Source organism: Ischnura elegans, chromosome X (assembly GCF_921293095.1).
Source record: "Ischnura elegans chromosome X, ioIscEleg1.1, whole genome shotgun sequence".
Lineage (NCBI taxonomy): Eukaryota > Metazoa > Arthropoda > Insecta > Odonata > Coenagrionidae > Ischnura > Ischnura elegans.
In genome coordinates, this window is record NC_060259.1 from 13,831,930 (window position 1) to 13,851,721 (window position 19,792).

A 19,792-nucleotide genomic window follows, 5' to 3' on the forward strand; every position below is an offset into this window, starting at 1 on the left:
CAGTGGTGTATTTGCAATCTTCTGGAAAAGTTACGGACACTAAAATTCTGAATGACCCATTACAATATTGTATTGAAAGCAGATAAATCGATACATAAGTGATGTATCTCAGGTTTCTGGGTGGCTTTAAATTCTGCTTTCACTCTGCTTTGAAAAACTCCAAGGAGTTTCCCCTGAAATGGGGGAAGAATCATAGGCTGAGATACATCGCATATGCAGCTAATGGTTAGAGCCCCTGAGCGGGGCTTGGACTATGTGGAACATATTGTGACTCAACGGCCAACTTGCCAAATGACTCTTCAAGGTAGGAGTTAAGTGCCAGTAGTAAACTAATAAACATGTGAGATTTCAATGGCCATACAACATCCTCTCATGTTCCGGTCTAGAAAGTTTTTGTGGTAAAAAAATGTCCTCATTCTGTGTACAGCAATTCATCATTTATCACTAAGGCGTGATCCATGGAACCTCTGATCCATAGGCTAATACTCGACCCCTACAACACTAGAACGATTGTGGACTCCAGCAGATTCAATGTCTAATATTTAAGGAACTTCACGGATGCCCCAACTGAAGTGAACTCCTTTCTAGGTGATAGGAAAGCATTATTTGTAAAATTGGTGGAAGATTTCGTTGTGGGATCTTTTCTGCTTTGTCATTTTACAATGCATATCCTTGAATTTGCTCAGTACAAGAGGCATGTTGTTTGAAAATTCCTGGTTGTATGAAAACATTGCGTGAAAAAAAAATTTGAAGACTTTATGTCGTAAAGTAGTTCCTGGGTTGGCCATATTCAGATAGCAATGAGTTTTAGGTTAAGATGCACTTGGTGGGGCCACGGGGCAGGTAGTCCCAAGATGGGCGTGGTACATCCTCTGAAGGGTACCTAATCCGGAACCCTTTCCTCGACGGGCTCACCCTCACTGGCCGGTGTCGTCAACCCTCCTAGCAGGGGGCCTCTCTCCCTAAAAGTGATCACTCTGACTGCAATTTGAAAATCAATCAATCGATCCAATAATCAAAAAACGATTGATTGCATCGTACTCCTACCATTCGGGCGATCACGTGCTTCTTTGAACCGTGTTTCTGCGATGAAAAATAACGATTTTGTTAACTTTGCTAAAAACGTGGCTGCACACCCCCATGAAAATGGCAACAGCGCTTTGGAATGGACAAGGTAGCGGGCTGTTTGAGTGAGTTTCGAGCATGATTTGGCCGTCTCGTAAGTATATACACCTACCAGGGGTAAAAACAACCTTGACCTCTTGGCAGCGAATATTTCAGTGTGTGTGATCAGAACTGAGGCTGTTACTAGTAACCACAAGGCACATATTTCATAGCTCATGGTTCCACATAATCTACATGTACATCTACACAATACCCTTCAAGCCACCCCTAGGGTGTTTGGAAGGGTGTGATGAATCTCCAGCATGCAAAAGGATTCTGACATGCACACCACACGGTATAAAAAAACGTTAAGCATAATAAAAAATTATATGACCGCATTCATTCCATGGCAAAACTTGCGAACTACTTATTAAGATTTTTTGTCAATAAACCTAGAAAACATAACATGCTGTTAGTAATAACAAGAAAATTCAGAAACATGTATGTATCAAGGTATTGATTGGTAAGTTCTAACAACACATACCTCAAAATTTGGCCAGTTTGAGACAGGTATCTTAAAGTGTAATGGCATTTAAAAAATACAGTTCAAGAAAAAAACAACTCTTTGTTTGCAAATGTATACTTCTTTTTCAGTTTTATGAATTTTTGGTTTTTAATTTCCGTGTACAATTAAAAATATAAGTAGTTTCTTTTGCTCTCCTGAAAATTTGTTATTTTTGAGATACGTGTTGTTAGAACTTAGCCATCGATTTACGTAAGTTAGTAAGCTACAATACAAGTCATGTAATCTATTTGTGAGTCCTAATGCTGCGGTTATAGTTTCTATTTGATCTATCCAAAAAAAGATATTCTGAGTCAGTCTGTTCTACAGTCTATCTCCCTTATTTTATTTATATAATTTTATCTTCTGTAGTATGTTGGCGCTCGTAAGATATGGCCAACAGTGTTGAAAAATACACTGCTCTTGAATTTATCATGTAAATTTAGTCTATTTTTTAATCCACATCCACATTATACCCTGCGAGTCACCTCTACGGTGTTTGGCAGGGGGTGATCATTCACCAGCATGCGGCATGCAATTGGACTCCCACATGCACACCATATAGTCCAATAAACACCACACATATTAACAAATTATACTGCCATATGCTGTTAGAAATAATAATAAAATTAAGAAGGAAGCATTAAGGTGTACATAGGTTAGTAGGCTACACTACAAGTCATCTAATCAATTTATGAGTTCTATCGCTGCCGTTATAATCTCTTATTGATCGTGAAAGGCATTCTGAATCTGTCTGTTCTACAGTCCATCTATCTTATTTTATTTATATGATCTGATCTTCTGTAGTATGTTGGCGTTTGTAACATATGGCTAACTTAGTTAGAAAAGACACTGCTCTTGAATTTATCTAAAAGGTTTAGTCTATTTTTCAATCTAAGGTCTAACAGAGATTCCCATCCGAGTTTATCTAAGAGGTCAGTTACACTAACAAGACTATCGTAACGACCTTTCACATACCTGGCAGCTCTGTTTTTTAAACCTAATTATGAGGATCCCAAACACTGGCCGTGTATTCTTAATGGAGTCTAATGAGGGAGAAGTGGCTAATTTCTCTCACTAAAATGAAAAAGGCACGTGTGGATCTTTCTTGTGTGAAAATAACATAAATACTGGACAATTATAAAAATCGAAAAATGAGACACAGAAAACTCTTATGGAAGCATCAAATGAATTCAAACGAAAAATATTGGGCGAATATTTAGACATCAACCCTAAGGCTTTCTGATTATTAATAAGAGAGGTACAGGGAAATAGTGCAATATTGTCTCCACTTATAAACGAGCGAGGGGTTGAGTGACTAACAATCGAGATGAAGCTCATTTCTTGAATAACTTTTTTTGATATTGTTTCACTAATTTTCAGACAAGCATATCAACACCTGTACCTTGACTCGACTAAGAGCAAATGCCGCTGTATTTGTAACGAATATTTGTATTTCAGACAGTTGTTAAGAGAAACAACTCAACTCCATTAATCCAAAGGAATCATTAGGTAGTGATCTCATTCCAGCTACAGTATATATGGAATAAGCATCAGAGATAGTGCCTTTCCTTGAAGATGCTGCATGTTAATGATGGAATACCCACTGCCAAACACCCTAGAGTTGGTTTGGCTGTGTGAGTTTTATATGGTGATTGCAAGTTCCTTTACGTATTTCTCTCAAGAAAAATGATAGGAAAAAATCTTAAGAATACGTTAACTATCGCATTCAAAAGTATTCTTTGAATTGGGCAAGATATTTGTCATATATTAATGAATTCATCTACTACTCACCCCTCATTCAGTCATAGTGGCAAAGTTCTTCGTAGGTAACGACACTGCTGTAGGTACCAACAGGTGACAATGTAGATAACAACACAATGCTGGTAAAAATGCACCCCATTAATGACCATCCAGAATGGTTGAGCAATTTGCATTGTACAGGGAGGGTCATGGGAATGGAGGGGAGGTTGGAAATTACGATCTGGATGCTCAGCCTAATGAGGGACAGTCAGGACTAGCATAGGGTTCGAGCCGGTAAGGGCACCCCTGGTAGGTGTATATACTTACGAGACGGCCAAATCATGCTCGAAACTCACTCAAACAGCCCGCTACCTTGTCCATTCCAAAGCGCTGTTGCCATTTTCCGGTGGTCTGCAGCCATGTTGTTAGCAAAGTTAACAAAATCGTTATTTTTCATCGCAGAAACACGGTTCAAAGATGCACGTGATCGCCCGAATGGTAGGAGTACGATCAATCATTTTTTGATTATTAGATCGATTGATTGATTTTCAAATTGCAGTCAGAGTGGTCACTTTTAGGGAGAGAGGCCCCCCGCAAGAAGGGTCAACGACACGGGCCAGGGCGGGTGAGCGCGTCTAGGAAAGGGATCCGGATTAGGGACCCTTCGGATAGTGTACCTTGCCCATCTTGGGACTACCGCTCCATGGCCCCACCAAATGCATCTTAACAGAGTTTTTTGCTAATTTTATCGACCAATGTACATTCAAGCCTCATTTTAACAACTCAGTTTTGAATTTATATGGACTTGCTTAACATGTCCAAGAAAATATTTTTATAGTTGAATTTTGTGTTTTGAAAATCTTGAATTGCAAATATTTTCCTATTATTGTAGATTCTCTGATGTGTACATATTTTGTGTTTAATAATCAATTAATTTTTCTTGTAGGTGTTGGTTTCAAAGGGAAGGACATGGATTGGTGTAAGCACCAGGCACAATTTGATGAAGTCCTTGCCAATCTCAGCCAGAACATGGGTGGAGGGGTTGGTGGCAGTGAGCCATCAGAATCTTTGGAAGAGCTCTCAAAATCATCAAAGGCCAGATTGCAGTAAGTATTGGATTTTACTCCATGTAGTGCATGTTCACATGCTGATCCTTAAGGTGCTTACTTTGATATCATAGTGTTTCTTTTTCTGACGAAGGGACAAAGTGGGTGTTTGCAAGTCACAAGTTAGACTTTTGGCTAGCGCATCTTGCAAGCATTCCATTAGCTGGAACGGCTGACTTTATGTTGTCTACAATTAAACTAACATGTCACAAGTGGTTGTGGTCGGCATCATTCAAATTATAGTGATCCCTTTAATGTTACACTTTGTGTCAATAGTGTTGCCTTCCATCTTCTTTATCCCAGAGGCATTGTGTATTCATGTTAGTGGAGGTCTTAAAAGTGCACGCATTCTTTTTAAGGTTTTTAAATCATGTAAATGCATGTTTTGATTGTTGGATCACAACTTGGACTTCATTTTTATTATAATACAAGTGCACGTGTGAAAGTAAGTTACACCCATGTCTCGTATAGCGCAAGGGATGCGTTCCTTGGGGTCTTTGCGCTATACGAATTTGCGTTATACGAGAGCGTTTTAACATTGGGAAGATAGGGATGCGTTCCTGGTAGCATAGGTCTTGGGTATTGAATTTCCTCTAAAACATATATATTCCCATAAATAGCCTTAGAAAACATTATTTATATAAATGTTTATCGTTTAAAACATCTTTAAAGATAGTATGGACGCATTTGAAGTCTTTTATTCACGTTAAAAAAAATTCTTACGTGCTTTTTAAATTCACTCCTGTCGTGCGGGTGGGCTAACATCTGCTATCTCAGGGGATCGTAATGCGTTGCCGGCAGTTGACGATTTTTCAAACTTGTCTAAAAACAACTATTGTGTCACCCAGGCCCTTTTGTCGCTCATCGAAATGACAGGTAAATGCTACTTTCAATGCCATTTCATTGCTAGCGGAGTTAATGAATGATAAATCATTTTAATTTGAAGTCCTCCGAGTCATTATAGCAGCTACGTGAAAGTCTTTAAATGCCTTGAAACCTGACCCAGGTTTTCCTTCCCTGAAAATGAATGAACGAGATTGCATTCTTTTCCAAAACAATATCGTCTCGTCAACACTAAAAACTGGTTGAGGGGGAAAGGAGCCACTTTCAATCACAGCTTGGAGTTCATCAGAAAATGTTGCGGTGACTGCGCTATCAACACTTGCAGATTCACCTGATATCGCCGCACTGAAAATACCTGCTTGCCGTTTAAATTCTGGAACCAACCGGAGCTTTCACTAAATGTCTCGGAGCGATTACCACTCTCGTCTTCTTGTACTGATTCACTATGAACTTCCCGTATATGTAGACCGCTTGGCTGAAGTTGGTGCGGCTGAGGTCACTGATGTTTTAACTTCGTCTTTATTCAGAATAAGGCATCGTGCGTTTAAACTTCCGCGCAATATCGCTTTGACGCTCTCCATTTTCAAAGCAATTGACCTCTTTCAATTCCTCTTCTAGGTTTATAGTTTTTCTTGATAAATTCTTGATTTTTCTACACGCATTCCTATTTTTTTGCCATATTCTCTTGGTTTTTACTCTGTATGGCTCTATCTATATCACCTTCCACTGCTGAACTGTATTCCTGAGACGCAGAAGGCATACGACTGCGGGGAGGGAACGAAGCCATTGTGTTTGAGACTCTATAGCGGAACCTTCTATGTGTTGATGCTATTCATGCGCCACTCGGCCACCGCTCCATTTCTCCCCCGTGAATACCGATGACCTTGAAGGCTTTAGCGTAGACTCTCTACCTGGAAGTCAATCGCCCGATAACCTATGACGACAAAGATACGTCTCAAACCGTATTGCTGAAAAAAAAACTCATTTCCACTTGCCCCACGCTTAATTAACGAACTAAATTATTTATTATTATTCTGTTAAGGAGACGAGATAAATTACCTCGGTAGGCCGGCTATCTGGACCCAATTACGAGTAATACTTTTGGCCATTGCACAGCAATGGATTTCGATTAATATATAAACAAAAAAGAAGATTTGAGGCAAGCAATAATGTGAATATGCGTAAAATGATAGAAATTTCGTGTGTACTAGCGCAAGTTCACGTTTTATCACGAGAGCGTTTAAGATTTTTGATTAGGCTACACTGCGTTGCAATGTTTCCCCGAGGAACGAATTTGCGCTATATCGAAATTGCGCTAATCGAAATTGCGCTATACGAGACATGGGTGTATTTGCATCCTCTTATGGCTTGAGATGAAACCCATTGTTTAGTAACTGTTAATGCTCATTAATAACTGTAAAATGTTCAACAAGTTGTATGAAAACAACATTTAAATGACACTCAATTTTTATGCCGTGGAGAACCACATTAGGGGCTATTGCAAGACCCCCGCCATTACAAGAGGTAACCGAATCACCGTCAATTGATCCTATGCATAAAAAGCATGCATGTATAATCATGTAAAAAAATTGTTTATTCGAGCCCCTTTTTGTTAACACTCGCCATAGCATGAGTTTCCATCGCCAGAAAACCTTCACCGACCGTACCCAACGTTTTTCTTTTTGGTTGTAATGATTGTCATAAAGTATGTGACCATTTGAGTAACAATACATTTCGAGACTCGGATATGGACAGAGAAATTCATTTTCTTCTTTTTAGTTGGCGAGAGAAACATTGTTTTTAAATTTTTTAGTTTATAATATTATTTTCTTCTTTTTAGTTTTAAATGATTTAAGTATATCAATAATACAATGAAATAGTTTTTATTGAATCAATGTACGCAATTTTATTTTACAGTATGAATAAAATTTTCAGACATTTCTTATTTTTTTTCTGAAAATTTTATAATACATTATTTTTATAAAATTTTTCTGAAAAAAGTGCTTATATGTTGCACAACATTCAACATGTCACACAACAAATTTGCTGAAATGTGATTTCAGCGCCACTGGTGGCAAAATGTGGAATTAAATTTCCGTTCAAAATTAATTTTGTTAATATTTTTTGAAATCTAGCCAGAATCATGACTGAAATCATATGAATATGCATTGCCATCGAGATCTGAGCTAGATATAAAGTTTCATTGCTCTAGCTAGTTGTTAAGTGTGTTGAAATGAGTAACAGAATTCCACCGTAACAAACGGATAGACAGACACGAAAGTAAGAAAAATGTTGTAAAATGCACAAAATTTTTGCCCAAAGTAACTCAGCAAAATCTATGGAGAATTACCATATTGATTTTTGATCCTCCCCCTATACATGGCATTTGAGCGAGGGTTAGGGGTTCACCTAGAGTTTTCAAAATTTTCAGGCCTTATTTTTGATCAGTCCCACAACTTTTTTCATTTGGCCAGATGGATTTGAAAAAAAAATCGATTTTTTCGATCTGCCCTACTGTATGTCACACACGTCTCTCTACTCCATCATTGTTCCAACTCTTCCTCTCTCACCATCAGCTCCCAAGGCCCCAAAAACAGAAATCCTGAACATTGCTTAAATCAAATCAAATATTCTTGGCATTGTTACATTCCCACTTTGATGTTACGGAGTAAATGACTTAAAAATGCATTATGTATGATTTCAGTTAATTTGTGTTCCAAAGTGGCCTAATAAGGAAAAGTTTTGGGTATTTTAAATTTCTTCCTGTTCTTGTGGTTTAAGGCATACTGAATCCAAATATGAGGTTCGTGAACAAAATTTCATTGTGCAGAACCGCAAAAAGTATTTTTTCTATGGTTTTAAGAATCTATGGTTATTCAGGAATGCATGAACTTTCTCTCTATTCCGAATTGGAATACATGTATAGAAATACCCTCAAATTTCATCCCTCCGTATTTTCTCCTGTTGCACTCGAGTACCATTTGAAATTTTGTTTTTCTCTGTTTTGACAAACATCCAATTCTAGAAATAGTTGAACAATCCTGCAGTAATAAGATTATTTGCCTCATTAATTGAATCATATTTCAAGGCTGAATCTAAGATTGGCCTTCATTTTCTTCTGCCATGTCAGAGATTTTTACATTTGATGAAATTAGTGTTGCCAAGCAGTACTCTCAATTTGTTTTATTATGCTCATTTGGTGACTCAGGCTTTCCTCTTCCATGCATTATGAAAGCCATGTGGTTGAACAGTTGGAAGGGGGTAGCTCATTGACCCCTTTTGAATTTGAAGTTCTAATGAAAAAGCCAAAAATTTGCTATTTAATTGAGATTCTTAGTTTAAAATTTGATAATTTAATTTTTACTTTTGTAACTAATTTTCATAACATATAATTTCAAACCTCTCCCTCTTTTCACCCACCCATAATGACAAAATATGTGAAATACTTACAATTGTAATCTGTGTCTTGGCATTTATTTGGACCACTCATCCTCTACTTAGTGCTATTCTTTTTTCACCACCTAAGTGAGGTTATGCTCTGTTATGCCCTGGAAAATGTGATTACTGACTTTACCTTTAGGGCCATTGTCTGCAGGACGTGTTGATTGCTAGGCTAAAGCAGTCATTTGAATGCACCAGAATTATGCAAATGTTCCTTCCTTTATAGTAGTTAACTATGTACACCCTGGAGATACTTTTCTTCGCTCGTTTTCAATGCCCGAAATGGCAAATGCTCCCAAGGTGTGGCTCCTGAGTGAGAAAAACTCTCAAAAGGCTACTTTCTAATTTTTTCATGTCTCTATCTAAATTTTGAAGTTCCTGGGGTATTTATTTTGTCGACGATTCATTTTATTTGGTGATTAATATTTTTATATTAATTTAAAAAAATGAAAATTTCATTTCCTCAAAAACATTCTGCTCTTCCTAAGTATTGTGGAAGAAGTATGTTGACAAAGATGGCGCTGTGCTTCGAGACTGTAGTAAATGCCTACAGGCAATCAGCAATGGAATCTAGTAAAAGCAGGCGTGGCAGGAATGATTGGCAGCTGAAAATCATTATGAGTCTTACAGGCTCCCCACCATGTTGGCAGAAAGAAACTTATTGAGTATTCCTGAGAGGCATGCAAAATATATCAGATAACAGTAATGAATCATAAATAAAATCATTGTTTTGTACAATGCAATGGTTGTGATTGCAAGAGGGCACAAAATGCACTCAAGTGAGCTCTTGCTCCTGTTCTCCTTTTCAAAAACTTCACTTCCTCTATCTACCTGGCGTCGGAGCAGAATCATGAATACAAGGTTTAATAATGAAAAATAATAATTTTCATATCAAAAGAAAATCTTCACTCCTAGGTATTTTCAGTCAGTGATTGATTGCCACATGTTCCTTTAAGTGCATTGCTTCTGAAATACTCTGTGCTGTCCTTTAATTTTTTTCTTTTTTCTTTTCAGTTACAAGAAGTTTACAAGAGGAAAAGACGTGTCCAAATATACTAACAAAGAATTGGGCTGTATCTTAGGTGTCCCAAATGACAAACTAAAAGGTGAAAGTAATGAAGAGGTATGCCCCATTCAAGATGTTGGAGCTAAAGATGACTCTTTCGGAGTTAAAACCATAATTGGTGGTAGCATTACAGACTATTTAAATAGAAAGAAAGTGGTTAAAAATTCAGCAGGAAATGAAGATTTCTGGGGTGAGAGTAGTGGTCAGCAAAAGAAGGTGGAGGAAGTTAAGGAGATAGATACTACGGAAAATCCTGATGTAACTCCAGCCCTGGCAGTCCCTGGGTGTTCTGCAAGTGATTGGGAAAATTATAAGGGGAATAGTGGTAAAGTAAATGCTGTCGAGCATGGAGATTTAGGCGAAGCCAGCAAATCCGCCTTAGATAATGCTGTGAAGAGTGCACCCGATTCCACCTCTGAGCTGGAGGGCTTGCCTTATCTTGATGGGAAGAGCAGATGTGATTCTGCCGCTACTAATGCTGCCAGTGAGCTCAATGTCAATGTGGTGGAAGGAGGAGTATCTCAGAGTTCTGCAATCTTTGGCAGCACTGGCAAACGTAACAAGAAAAGGAAGAAAATGAATATTGAAGACTTGGAAATTGTTAACAGTTCAAGTACTCTATCTATGAAATGTAAGCTGCCCTCGACTCCAGATTCAACCAATGAGCTGGATGGGGAAGTTAATAGCATTGCTCATCGAAATGAAGTACCTGCTGAGAGTGGAGGAGAGCAATATAGGTGTAAGAAGAAGAGAGTCAGGTTGTGTGATGGAGACGAAGCCAGTCCCAAAATCTGTGATGCTGCACCATCACTTACCGAGTTTCTGGATGGAAATGTGCCAGATTCCACTACGGAGCCCAAAGGTGTTAGTGTGGCATACTTGGAAGAGGAGGACAAATTAAGTTTGGCTGGGACTGTTGATGAAATGCTCGAGATCATGGTGCTCGGTGGATTGAGTAACAAGGTTGCCCATCATTCTCAATCATCAGCAAAAAAAAGTATGGGAATGAAAAATTGGTGTTACTCTGAGGTTCAAGCCTCAGAAAAAGTATGGTACCAGCCAAACATTTATGAGGGTGATACTCGGGAGCATACTATTTACACAAAAAAAGGTACTGTTCATGCAGCTGGTTACCCAGACACTGCTGTGAGAAGGAAGAAGAAAAAGTCTTCAAAATCCATGTGTAGTGGGGATAGTAAAATAGAAATGTTGAGTGGTAATGGAGACAAAAAAAAAATGTCCCGTGACAGTGAAGAAACTTGTAACGCAAATGGTACTGATGACAGTGATGTGGTTGTGTTAGATGAGGCTGAAATTCCAGGTGAGTCACGCTTAGGAAAGCTGAAGGTACCAATTTCATTGGATACCAAAGTCATGTGTAAAAACAAAAGTAAGATCACCAATGAGTTTACATATAATGCTCATTTGAGCAACAAGGAAACTGATGAGGTCACAATCCGTGCCTCTAGCAAACTTTTCAGTGGAGCTAACCTTGACAAATTAAAAGGGTATGGGAGATTTGATTAAGTGTTTCATAGTGTTTTAATTGTAAATTCCTGACAAAGACAAATCATAATCTAATATGCTGGTAATTTTCTACAGAATTTCATTAGTACAATAGAAAAAATGATTGCATACTCATCATCTTAATAATATCTGATTAAGTTTTGTAATTTGTATAATGTTCTTACCATAAATATCATTGAAAGTTGTATAATAAAAACCCAATAGCCTGGCAATTTTCTGCAGAATTTTTGTTGTACAGTAGAAAACATTATTGCCTTCCCATCATCTCATGTTGGGATTTGATTTTGCTCTGAATCCAATATTAGATTAAGCTAACATTTTGGTCTGTTGCAGGGCCAATCTGATAAACATAGACACATGGCCGGCCTTAAGTTTTGTATAGCCTATCCCAAAATTATGGCCTCCATCAATTCCAATCTCAAAAAGCTATATCATACAGTGCGGCTATAAGTCTTAATGCTGTCTCCGTAGGCAAGAGTGAAAATTGTAATCGGTACTATAATTTTGGTTCACTTATGGTGCCACCAGTGTAGCGACAGTCACTGGAAACATCTAAAAAAGTGAAGAGTAAAAATCAGTGATGAGAAGAAGCAGTATACACAGCAAATACAATTGGGGCAACAAGAACGGATGATGTGAAATAACTATTAATCATAGACATTGGGGTGAACTGATTGTGTAAATTGACACCAAATGATTCTGATAGCATTCTAATGTGTATTATCTGTGGATATGATATTGTCTTAATTTTTTTCTTAATAGTATAAATCTTTGCACTATAGTCAATAGGCAAGGGCGTACCCAGGATCATAACTAGGGGGGGCAGCCAAGTTGTGACATTTTAGCTTGGAAAAGGTGAATGAAACCAACATTTTAAGACAATTATAACAGCACTTTATTAGTTTATGAGATTATTTCCTTGAAAAATAGTTTTATTTTAGTTACATATCTTATACTACAACATGTAATTTTTCGTGGGTTTAACCCTTTCGAGACGGCGGAGTTTTCGTCTTAGCATGACTGCTGTACTGAGCCCCAAGAGACTCTTCTTTCTCGTGGTACGGAGCATTTTTGGAGGACATTCGTTAAGAAGGGTCTCGCGGAACCTTTTTCGACCCCTCTCCGCTGGGACTCCGCATTATCTCGGACTCCGAGAGTAATTGTGTTCCCTCATTTCCGGGTTTACGACCATACCAGCGGCATTAGTTCGCGGCCAACTGTATTGCTTATATGTATTTAGCAAATGGATAATTGTTGCTTGCACGTAAATTTCAGACTTTGAATTAAATTCCTCATTTTTTTTTTAGCATTGTCAAATTTCAAACGAAGCTCTAAGGCCAATATTAACGCATATAATGCAACAACGATTTCCATGTTGACGTTTATACATAACTCGAGATATAAGTTAATATTTATTGTAGAATTTTGTTTAAAAATTGTAAATGCTGCTCAAAAGACAAATAATTCAATTCTTAGTTTATTTTTCTTGAGAAATGAACAGATATTTATTTCGAAACCTGACTGGATAAACAATTGTATGACCGCTGTCCCTTAGCGCTAAGAGGGGTTATAATAGACGAGGGGTCCGGGTACCTGCTCTCCTAAACCCTAAACCCTAAACCCTAAACCCTAAACCCTAAACCCTAAACCCCACAGGGTTGGGTCCCGAGACAGACGACGTTAACCCGCGACCGTCCTAAAATGGGAAGAGCTAGAAAACGTATACATACGGCATTCGCTATCCTGGCTAGGAAAATATCACACGTAAATATACGCCCGTCGTCTCCCGGGTCAGGAAATGTCCACACGTATATATACGTGTATAGTAGGGAAAAGGTTAAAGAAAATTTGTTGAATACTTTTGTTTCAATTCAGTACTGATTTTGCTTAAAGACTTAAGCGATTTTTGTTTCTAGGGGGGCAGCTGCCCCTCACTGGGTACGCCTATGTTAATACAAGTGCACTAGGCACGTGGAAAAATGTGGGGATATTGCAAGGAAAAGAGCAGCCCGTGTGAGACTGCCTATTTAATGTGCTGATAAATTATATGGGGGATTATTATATCCTGATTTCGCTTACGGGCATTTTCAAGGGCCTCAGGGGAAGGTGACTGCCGAGAGGCAATGTCAGCAGCTGGCTGAAATTCTTGCCAGGCATGGGTCCAACAAAAGCATTACTCTATGGAAAAAGTTGGATTTAGTAATCAAAGTACCTTTTGTCTCACCTCTAACTTTAATTCCTGCAAAAGATGAAGGTAATGCATAGTAGTTGTCATTGAAAATCATCAACAGCATTTCTAGGTGTGGAACAACAATAAGGGTAAAGAGTGATCAAAGAATGCATAAGTTAATGGAGATTGCAAATGTACAGGAAATGTTACATTTAGAACTCAAAATGAATATTTACCGATACTGATTTGATGTGTAATTAACTAAACCAGAAAGAACAGAGACAAAGGTTGTTAATTTTAATAGGTTACGGTGTTTGATTGTTTTGCTGAAATCCCTGGTTCAAGTGTCATTTGCAACACATTTTTTTGTCGTTACTTTCCACTTTTTCTTTTCCAGAAGTCTGATTCACGGTTATATCCATGATTTTCCCTGAAAAGTTAATTTAATGCTTGGAAATTTTTTACGCACATGCAGCATTGCCATTTTTTCACTCGGAAACCTACCTATAAATATGTATATGTATTATGCCCTCATCCCTACACGAAGCATTTTTACGGTACATATATATTTGGTTTCCTTTTATGTAGCAATATGATATAATGGACTCATATTCTTATAATTCAAGCCTTGTTTTTTAATCAGATTGCATTATCAGTTAAAATTTCAGCACCCTGCCTGTGGGGTAGGGAAAAAAATAACCTTGAAGCTATATGTTTTACCCATAAGAATCGATGATTCTTTTGCTGGGAGAAGTTAAAGTAAATTTACCTACAAGATGCATCTTGGGAGCCTCTTGTTGCAGTTGGCTTGTATTTCAGTGTACTGCTCGCTGAAAGGGTGGTTGACCAACCGTAGCTCCAGAAGAAAGAGACCTTTCCCTCTCAGGATTCCAGCCTCAAAAATTGTACATGATCCAAAAGACAACAGAGAACACTGTCATGTCCTTCCATTTCCTGCGCCAGGGTTACGGATGCAAGTGCAAAATGGGCCGTAAATTTTTTTAGAAAATAACCATTGGAATCTGGAGAGGGACATGTGTGTAAAATATTTACACCCACAAAAATTAAATTTTCAGTTAAAATCTTGGAAATATTAGTGAAACACTGGGTTCTGTAAAAGAAAAGGTTGAAAGAAACAATGAATAAAAATGTTGCAGATGAGATTGGAACCTGAGGTTATGAATTGGCAATCAAACACTGAGACCACTGGACTACGGTTTCCTGTGGCATGCAGACTGATCTGAACAGTTTTAAGTTTGAATCAGTAAGAAAATTCTGAGCGCTGGAAAAAATGAAGCATTTGACCTGAAAAATTTTAAGTGCATTTATTGTTTAAACCATTGGTTATGTAACCAACCACATTGGGGTGATTGGAGGATAGCACCTGATGGACTAACGCTGCCGAGTTTGATTGAATCCCAGACCTGGATTTTGCAAACTCTCCTTGTTAATTCATTCTCTCTCTTCTTTTTTAAGGTGTTAGATAATGAGTTACTTAGCTAAGTTACAAATTTTGACACACAAATATTTAATGAAAATATCACCACTGTATTCAAAACGTACGTATTCCTTATCCTGCCTCCTCTCCAGATGAAATCGACATGTTTCTTCAATATGCCTGGCCATTACTTGTTGAATCCGCTTATGCTACCACAGTATATGCATATTTTCTTTAAAAATTGCTATGTAATTAATGACAATTCGTAAATTCCTTTTTTAACTCCAGCTAGCAGTGTTTTTTCATATGGTCCGTGTTATGACAGCTTTCCAGGCAGTTCATAGTATTACAGCCTTGAGGTCTTAGCTACCACCCGACTTACAGCCTAAATGGCAAACTAAAATTATACCGACGAGAGTTTGGAGGAGGCTATTGATGCAGTTAAGACGAATACCCTAACATATTGGAAGGTGTATGAAGGTAAACTGTATCCAAGACGGATCACAAAAACAATGAATGGATTCATGATCTCATCCATGGCAAAATCTGGAAATATGTGGAAGTGGTCCCAGATAGAAGAGCTTCTAGAATATCCTTAAGAAGATGTCATCTAAAGAATCAGGCTACCCCAGCAAGTTGTTTGTGGAGGTGTTTTTATCCTAAAGATTTGGGACAGTGTAGGACTGAATTTTATCAGATGATTCTTTATTTATGCTGATTTGCAGGACTTATAATGATTCATTTATAAAGCTTTTATTGAGGTTACTTGTGGGTTTGTCAATTTCTTTAATGTGTTTAATCTCTTAATTTTTCTATAATTCTTATGTTATATTCATCATTACTTCACAGTAGAGGGGGCAATTGGTCTAAATAAAAAAGTAGCCAATCAAACATTGGGACAATTATTTTTTTCTTTGGTTTTAATCAGACAAATAATTTGTCCCAAAGTTACCTAAGGGGTAAAATAGGGTAGTTTCCTTCATCAAAGAAAACGAAAGGCATTGATTGCGATTCGTTACCCACCATTAGTGTATTCATAATACACAAATTATTTGGTGTTTGAAATACCGGTTTAGACGAATGGCAAGGGTCAAATTTTATCCTCATTTGAAAAAGGCCAGATTGGCGCCCATGCGATTGCACTCCACATGACGTCACAGGGACCTAGTTTCTACACGAGAGGATAGGAGTTATACATCGTCTGAGGTTACCAATGCATGCATGAGGCACAGAGCTCAGGGAAACATGTCTTAATAATCACCTATTTAAACTGGCTAAGGTCGGAAAGTTTTCTTCGTTTGATAAGGTATTAATAAACCTTTTTTAAGCCAAGCGCTACCAGCCAGCAAGGTACTCAGCTACCCGCTAGCATCCTGCGTCCTATCAGCGCTCAGAGCGTCGATCAAGGTCACCTCACAAGGCGGGAGGGGGAACCAGAAATGCGTCGCACGGACTTTTTCCCATCATTCCTACTTACGCGTCGCGTTTTCGCGCGCTTGAAATTTTTCACTTTTCATTTAATCGCGAAAAATAGATATCGTCATTTAAAAATCTAAAAGCGTGAAATACGTACTCCAGGAGTAATAATCTTTCGATTTAGGCAATAAAAAAATAATAGGAAACCACCCTATTGGTACAACAGAGGGGAATCACTCGGCAAGGAATGATCATAGAATAAAATGGGCTTCATATTTAGAAAGAGGAAGGTTATAGCCATCTAAATCGCTTGCATTTGTCTGTTTAATATACTAAGGTGATGCAAAAAGTAGGAATACATTAGTCTTTTTCTATCTGCAGATGGCAGGTCACCACATCCATCAATGTCCATATTTATACATCCAATTGGATTTCAGTTGGGAGAAAATTATGCTGAAAAGTCACCATTATAGAGATTACATTTTTGGGGATATATTTTTGGTGTTAACAACTCTGAATTAATGTAGATGGAAACCAAATTTCTGATATAAAACCTCTGAATAAAATGAAACTGAGATAGCGTGAAACTTTGTCATTTAACCAGGCTGATATATCAGCCCTCGCTGGTTGAGCAAAAACTGCCATGGGCCTATTTATCGGCCTGACTTATTTGACTGTTTTTTCGTGATTGTAGCCTTTTCAACGGCTGTAATTTAAGTAAACTCCCATAATCTATCTATGGTTATAAGATATAAATATATTCTAAGTATTGGAAAAAAATCTAGATATAGAGGAACCGGAGGCTGAAACAAATAATCAAAATTTAGTTTAAAATCCACTTTTATATATTCCAATGATGTTTTGATACATAGGCTAATTAGATGCCTATTTGCCCATTGTGCAACACAAATTTCATTGCTGAGAAATATTTTATAGTATCTGTAATTATAATTTGAAATCAACCGTGCATCTGTTTGATTGTGTCCCACGTGTGGGGTACACTGAAACAGGTGATGGGGCAGAATGATACACACATTCATAGCATATCAACATGAATCATTTACCGGGGTTTTAACAAAAATGTTTCATAATAGTTTTTTGGGCATTACGACTTAAATAACTACGCTCTTAATGCTGAAATGATATTAGCTACTTAGGATTTATAAATAAAAACTTGAATTTTTCACAATAGTAGAATAATGATGTCCACAGCTACCAAATAAATATAACTTTTCAATAACTATGAGGAAATATTCATAGACTTTTATCCCATGTTTATAGAATAAAAGTCTATTCCAAATGATAAGTAGCTCCTTAGTCTTTTTGTTTGCCCACGCTGAACTGGATTTAGAATTATTTGTATGTGGCTATGCTGCACTATCTCTTCAGCTGGTGGCTTTAGAAATGAATTATCCTTTTTTTGCTCCTAAAAAACCTTACTTCATAGTCTTCTTCTTTGGTTACAACACCAACATAATATTTCTTCCTGCCGGAGGTTTTTAATTGCACCAAGACATAATCATCTGCTTTTGGATCCCTGTCCAGATTCTTAAACTCATCTGGCTTTAATGATGACATTAGGTCTTCATCGTTGTCAGAATCATTCAGGGTAATAGCATCGGCATTGTCACTGCTAGAATTTGAAACATGCAGTTTTTCTCTTCCAAAAAGTGTCCTCTTAACTGCAATGTTTCCTTTTCGAGCATTTTTTTTTTTGAAATTTTCTTGTCATGCTTTCATTTCTGGTGAGCTGGTAGCAATGATACTTTTGCCCTTCCTGCAGCCACGTCTTTCATTTTTCCTTTTACTAGCCTTGGGATACGCACTGACATCTTCGGGAGAATATTTTAACACCTGCAAATTTTTCGTAGATGAGGTGGGTTCATTTGCACATGAAGCCTCTGGTTCGAGATTTTTTCCATCAACAATGGCTCCTGCTCTACCAAAGCTTCAAAAGGAACAATTCCTGTACTGCGAAATGCTGCTATAATGGTGATTAGTGTCGTTGCCTTCTGGTGAGCTATATTCATGCAGCTAGCATCGTTATAAATTGTGAATGTTTGACCAGGGTCTTCCATAAGCTAATAGTCAACAGCAGCATTATAATATGTCTTAAATGGCTTAAAATTACCATTTTTCACATCTTAAAAAAATATTTTCAGCATCTAAGGCCTTAGCAAGGACATTATTATACTTTAATGAGTTAAAATTACTAAAAAAATAAAAGTTTTGCAAAAATAATGCATTTTTAAATCCTATGGGGCAGAGTGAAACGTTTCACTCTGCCCCAATGATTAATATTTCAATGTGCCCTGCATGGCAGAGTCACAAAGACCACGTTTTCACACAAAAACTGATGAACGTTAATGTCACTTACCTCCATCTATACTCCAGACAAAGTTGTTTTCAAAAATATAACACTTCATTCCATAAACACAAGTAAAATTTTGCAATACTGATTATTACGAAGCGTCAGAAATTTACTTTTTATCAGGAAAAACAAACATTCTGATCTAACATGACTATACAATAGCAGCCAGTTTGAAACTAAATAAACAGCAGGTAGTGCATTCACACTTAACTCACTAAAAGTGCCTCTGGTCGGATTCTAATATTTTTCGGGAAAACTATGTTTCACTGTACCCCATGTTACCCTGTTAATTAAAATTAAGTAGTTGAAAATTAAAAAAATCTGAAATGTTGCAAATTCTGGAAAATAGCCTTGGCAGTCTTTGCACATCTCACTCGAAATGGGCTGACAGTAAAAGGGTTAAGTGAAAGGGAATTTCTGGAAAGTTTCCAATTTGTGCAGAAATGAGAGGCACTTATAAGATGAGAATAATTTTCTGCACAGTTTTGGATATTTTGGGGCCTATTTGCATTCAGCCAGTCACTACCCACGTGGCCCTCACAATTCTGCCCTTCCCTCAACCCTTTTACGACTATAGGCTCCAAAGCAGGGCTGGAGTATGAGAAATCTGATGCTTCCACTTGAATATCTACTTTTTTGAGAAAGGAACACAGCGTGAGGCTACAATTGGTTCCTGGGAAGGTGCAGGAAAACTCTAGCTCAGCATTACTAGACACGTTTATTCACTTATACCAAGTACATGATGAGGCCAGGCCCATGCTGGTCCCCTTCTTAGGGTGGTGGACAGCCATGGCCAGAAGGACCAGCACTCAGCAGGGGGAGGACCACAGGGGCCTAGATGGAGTTTGAGAACGGGGCACTCTATTCACTGCTCCAATTTGGCCATTTTCCTGATATAGTGCTATGCAACCATCCTTGCTTCCTATCTTCATCCATGCATTTCATATCAGGTAACATGCAAAATAACTTATTTCTCCACAGCCTCTAATATCCACCAGGGAGGAC

At 37.8% G+C, this 19,792-nt stretch overlaps 1 protein-coding gene across 1 annotated transcript in view; it reads left to right on the forward strand.

Annotated features, from left to right (window-relative positions):
* LOC124170911 (protein PXR1-like) overlaps window positions 1-11,604 on the forward strand; it is a 29,662-nt gene extending 18,058 nt beyond the window's left edge. The window contains exons 3-4 of the mRNA XM_046549960.1: window positions 4,356-4,515; window positions 9,814-11,604. Coding sequence (XP_046405916.1) covers window positions 4,356-4,515; window positions 9,814-11,392 — 1,739 coding nt within the window. The 3' untranslated portion in view covers window positions 11,393-11,604. The remainder of the gene's footprint in view (window positions 1-4,355; window positions 4,516-9,813) is intronic.
* Window positions 11,605-19,792: the final 8,188 nt, after the last annotated feature.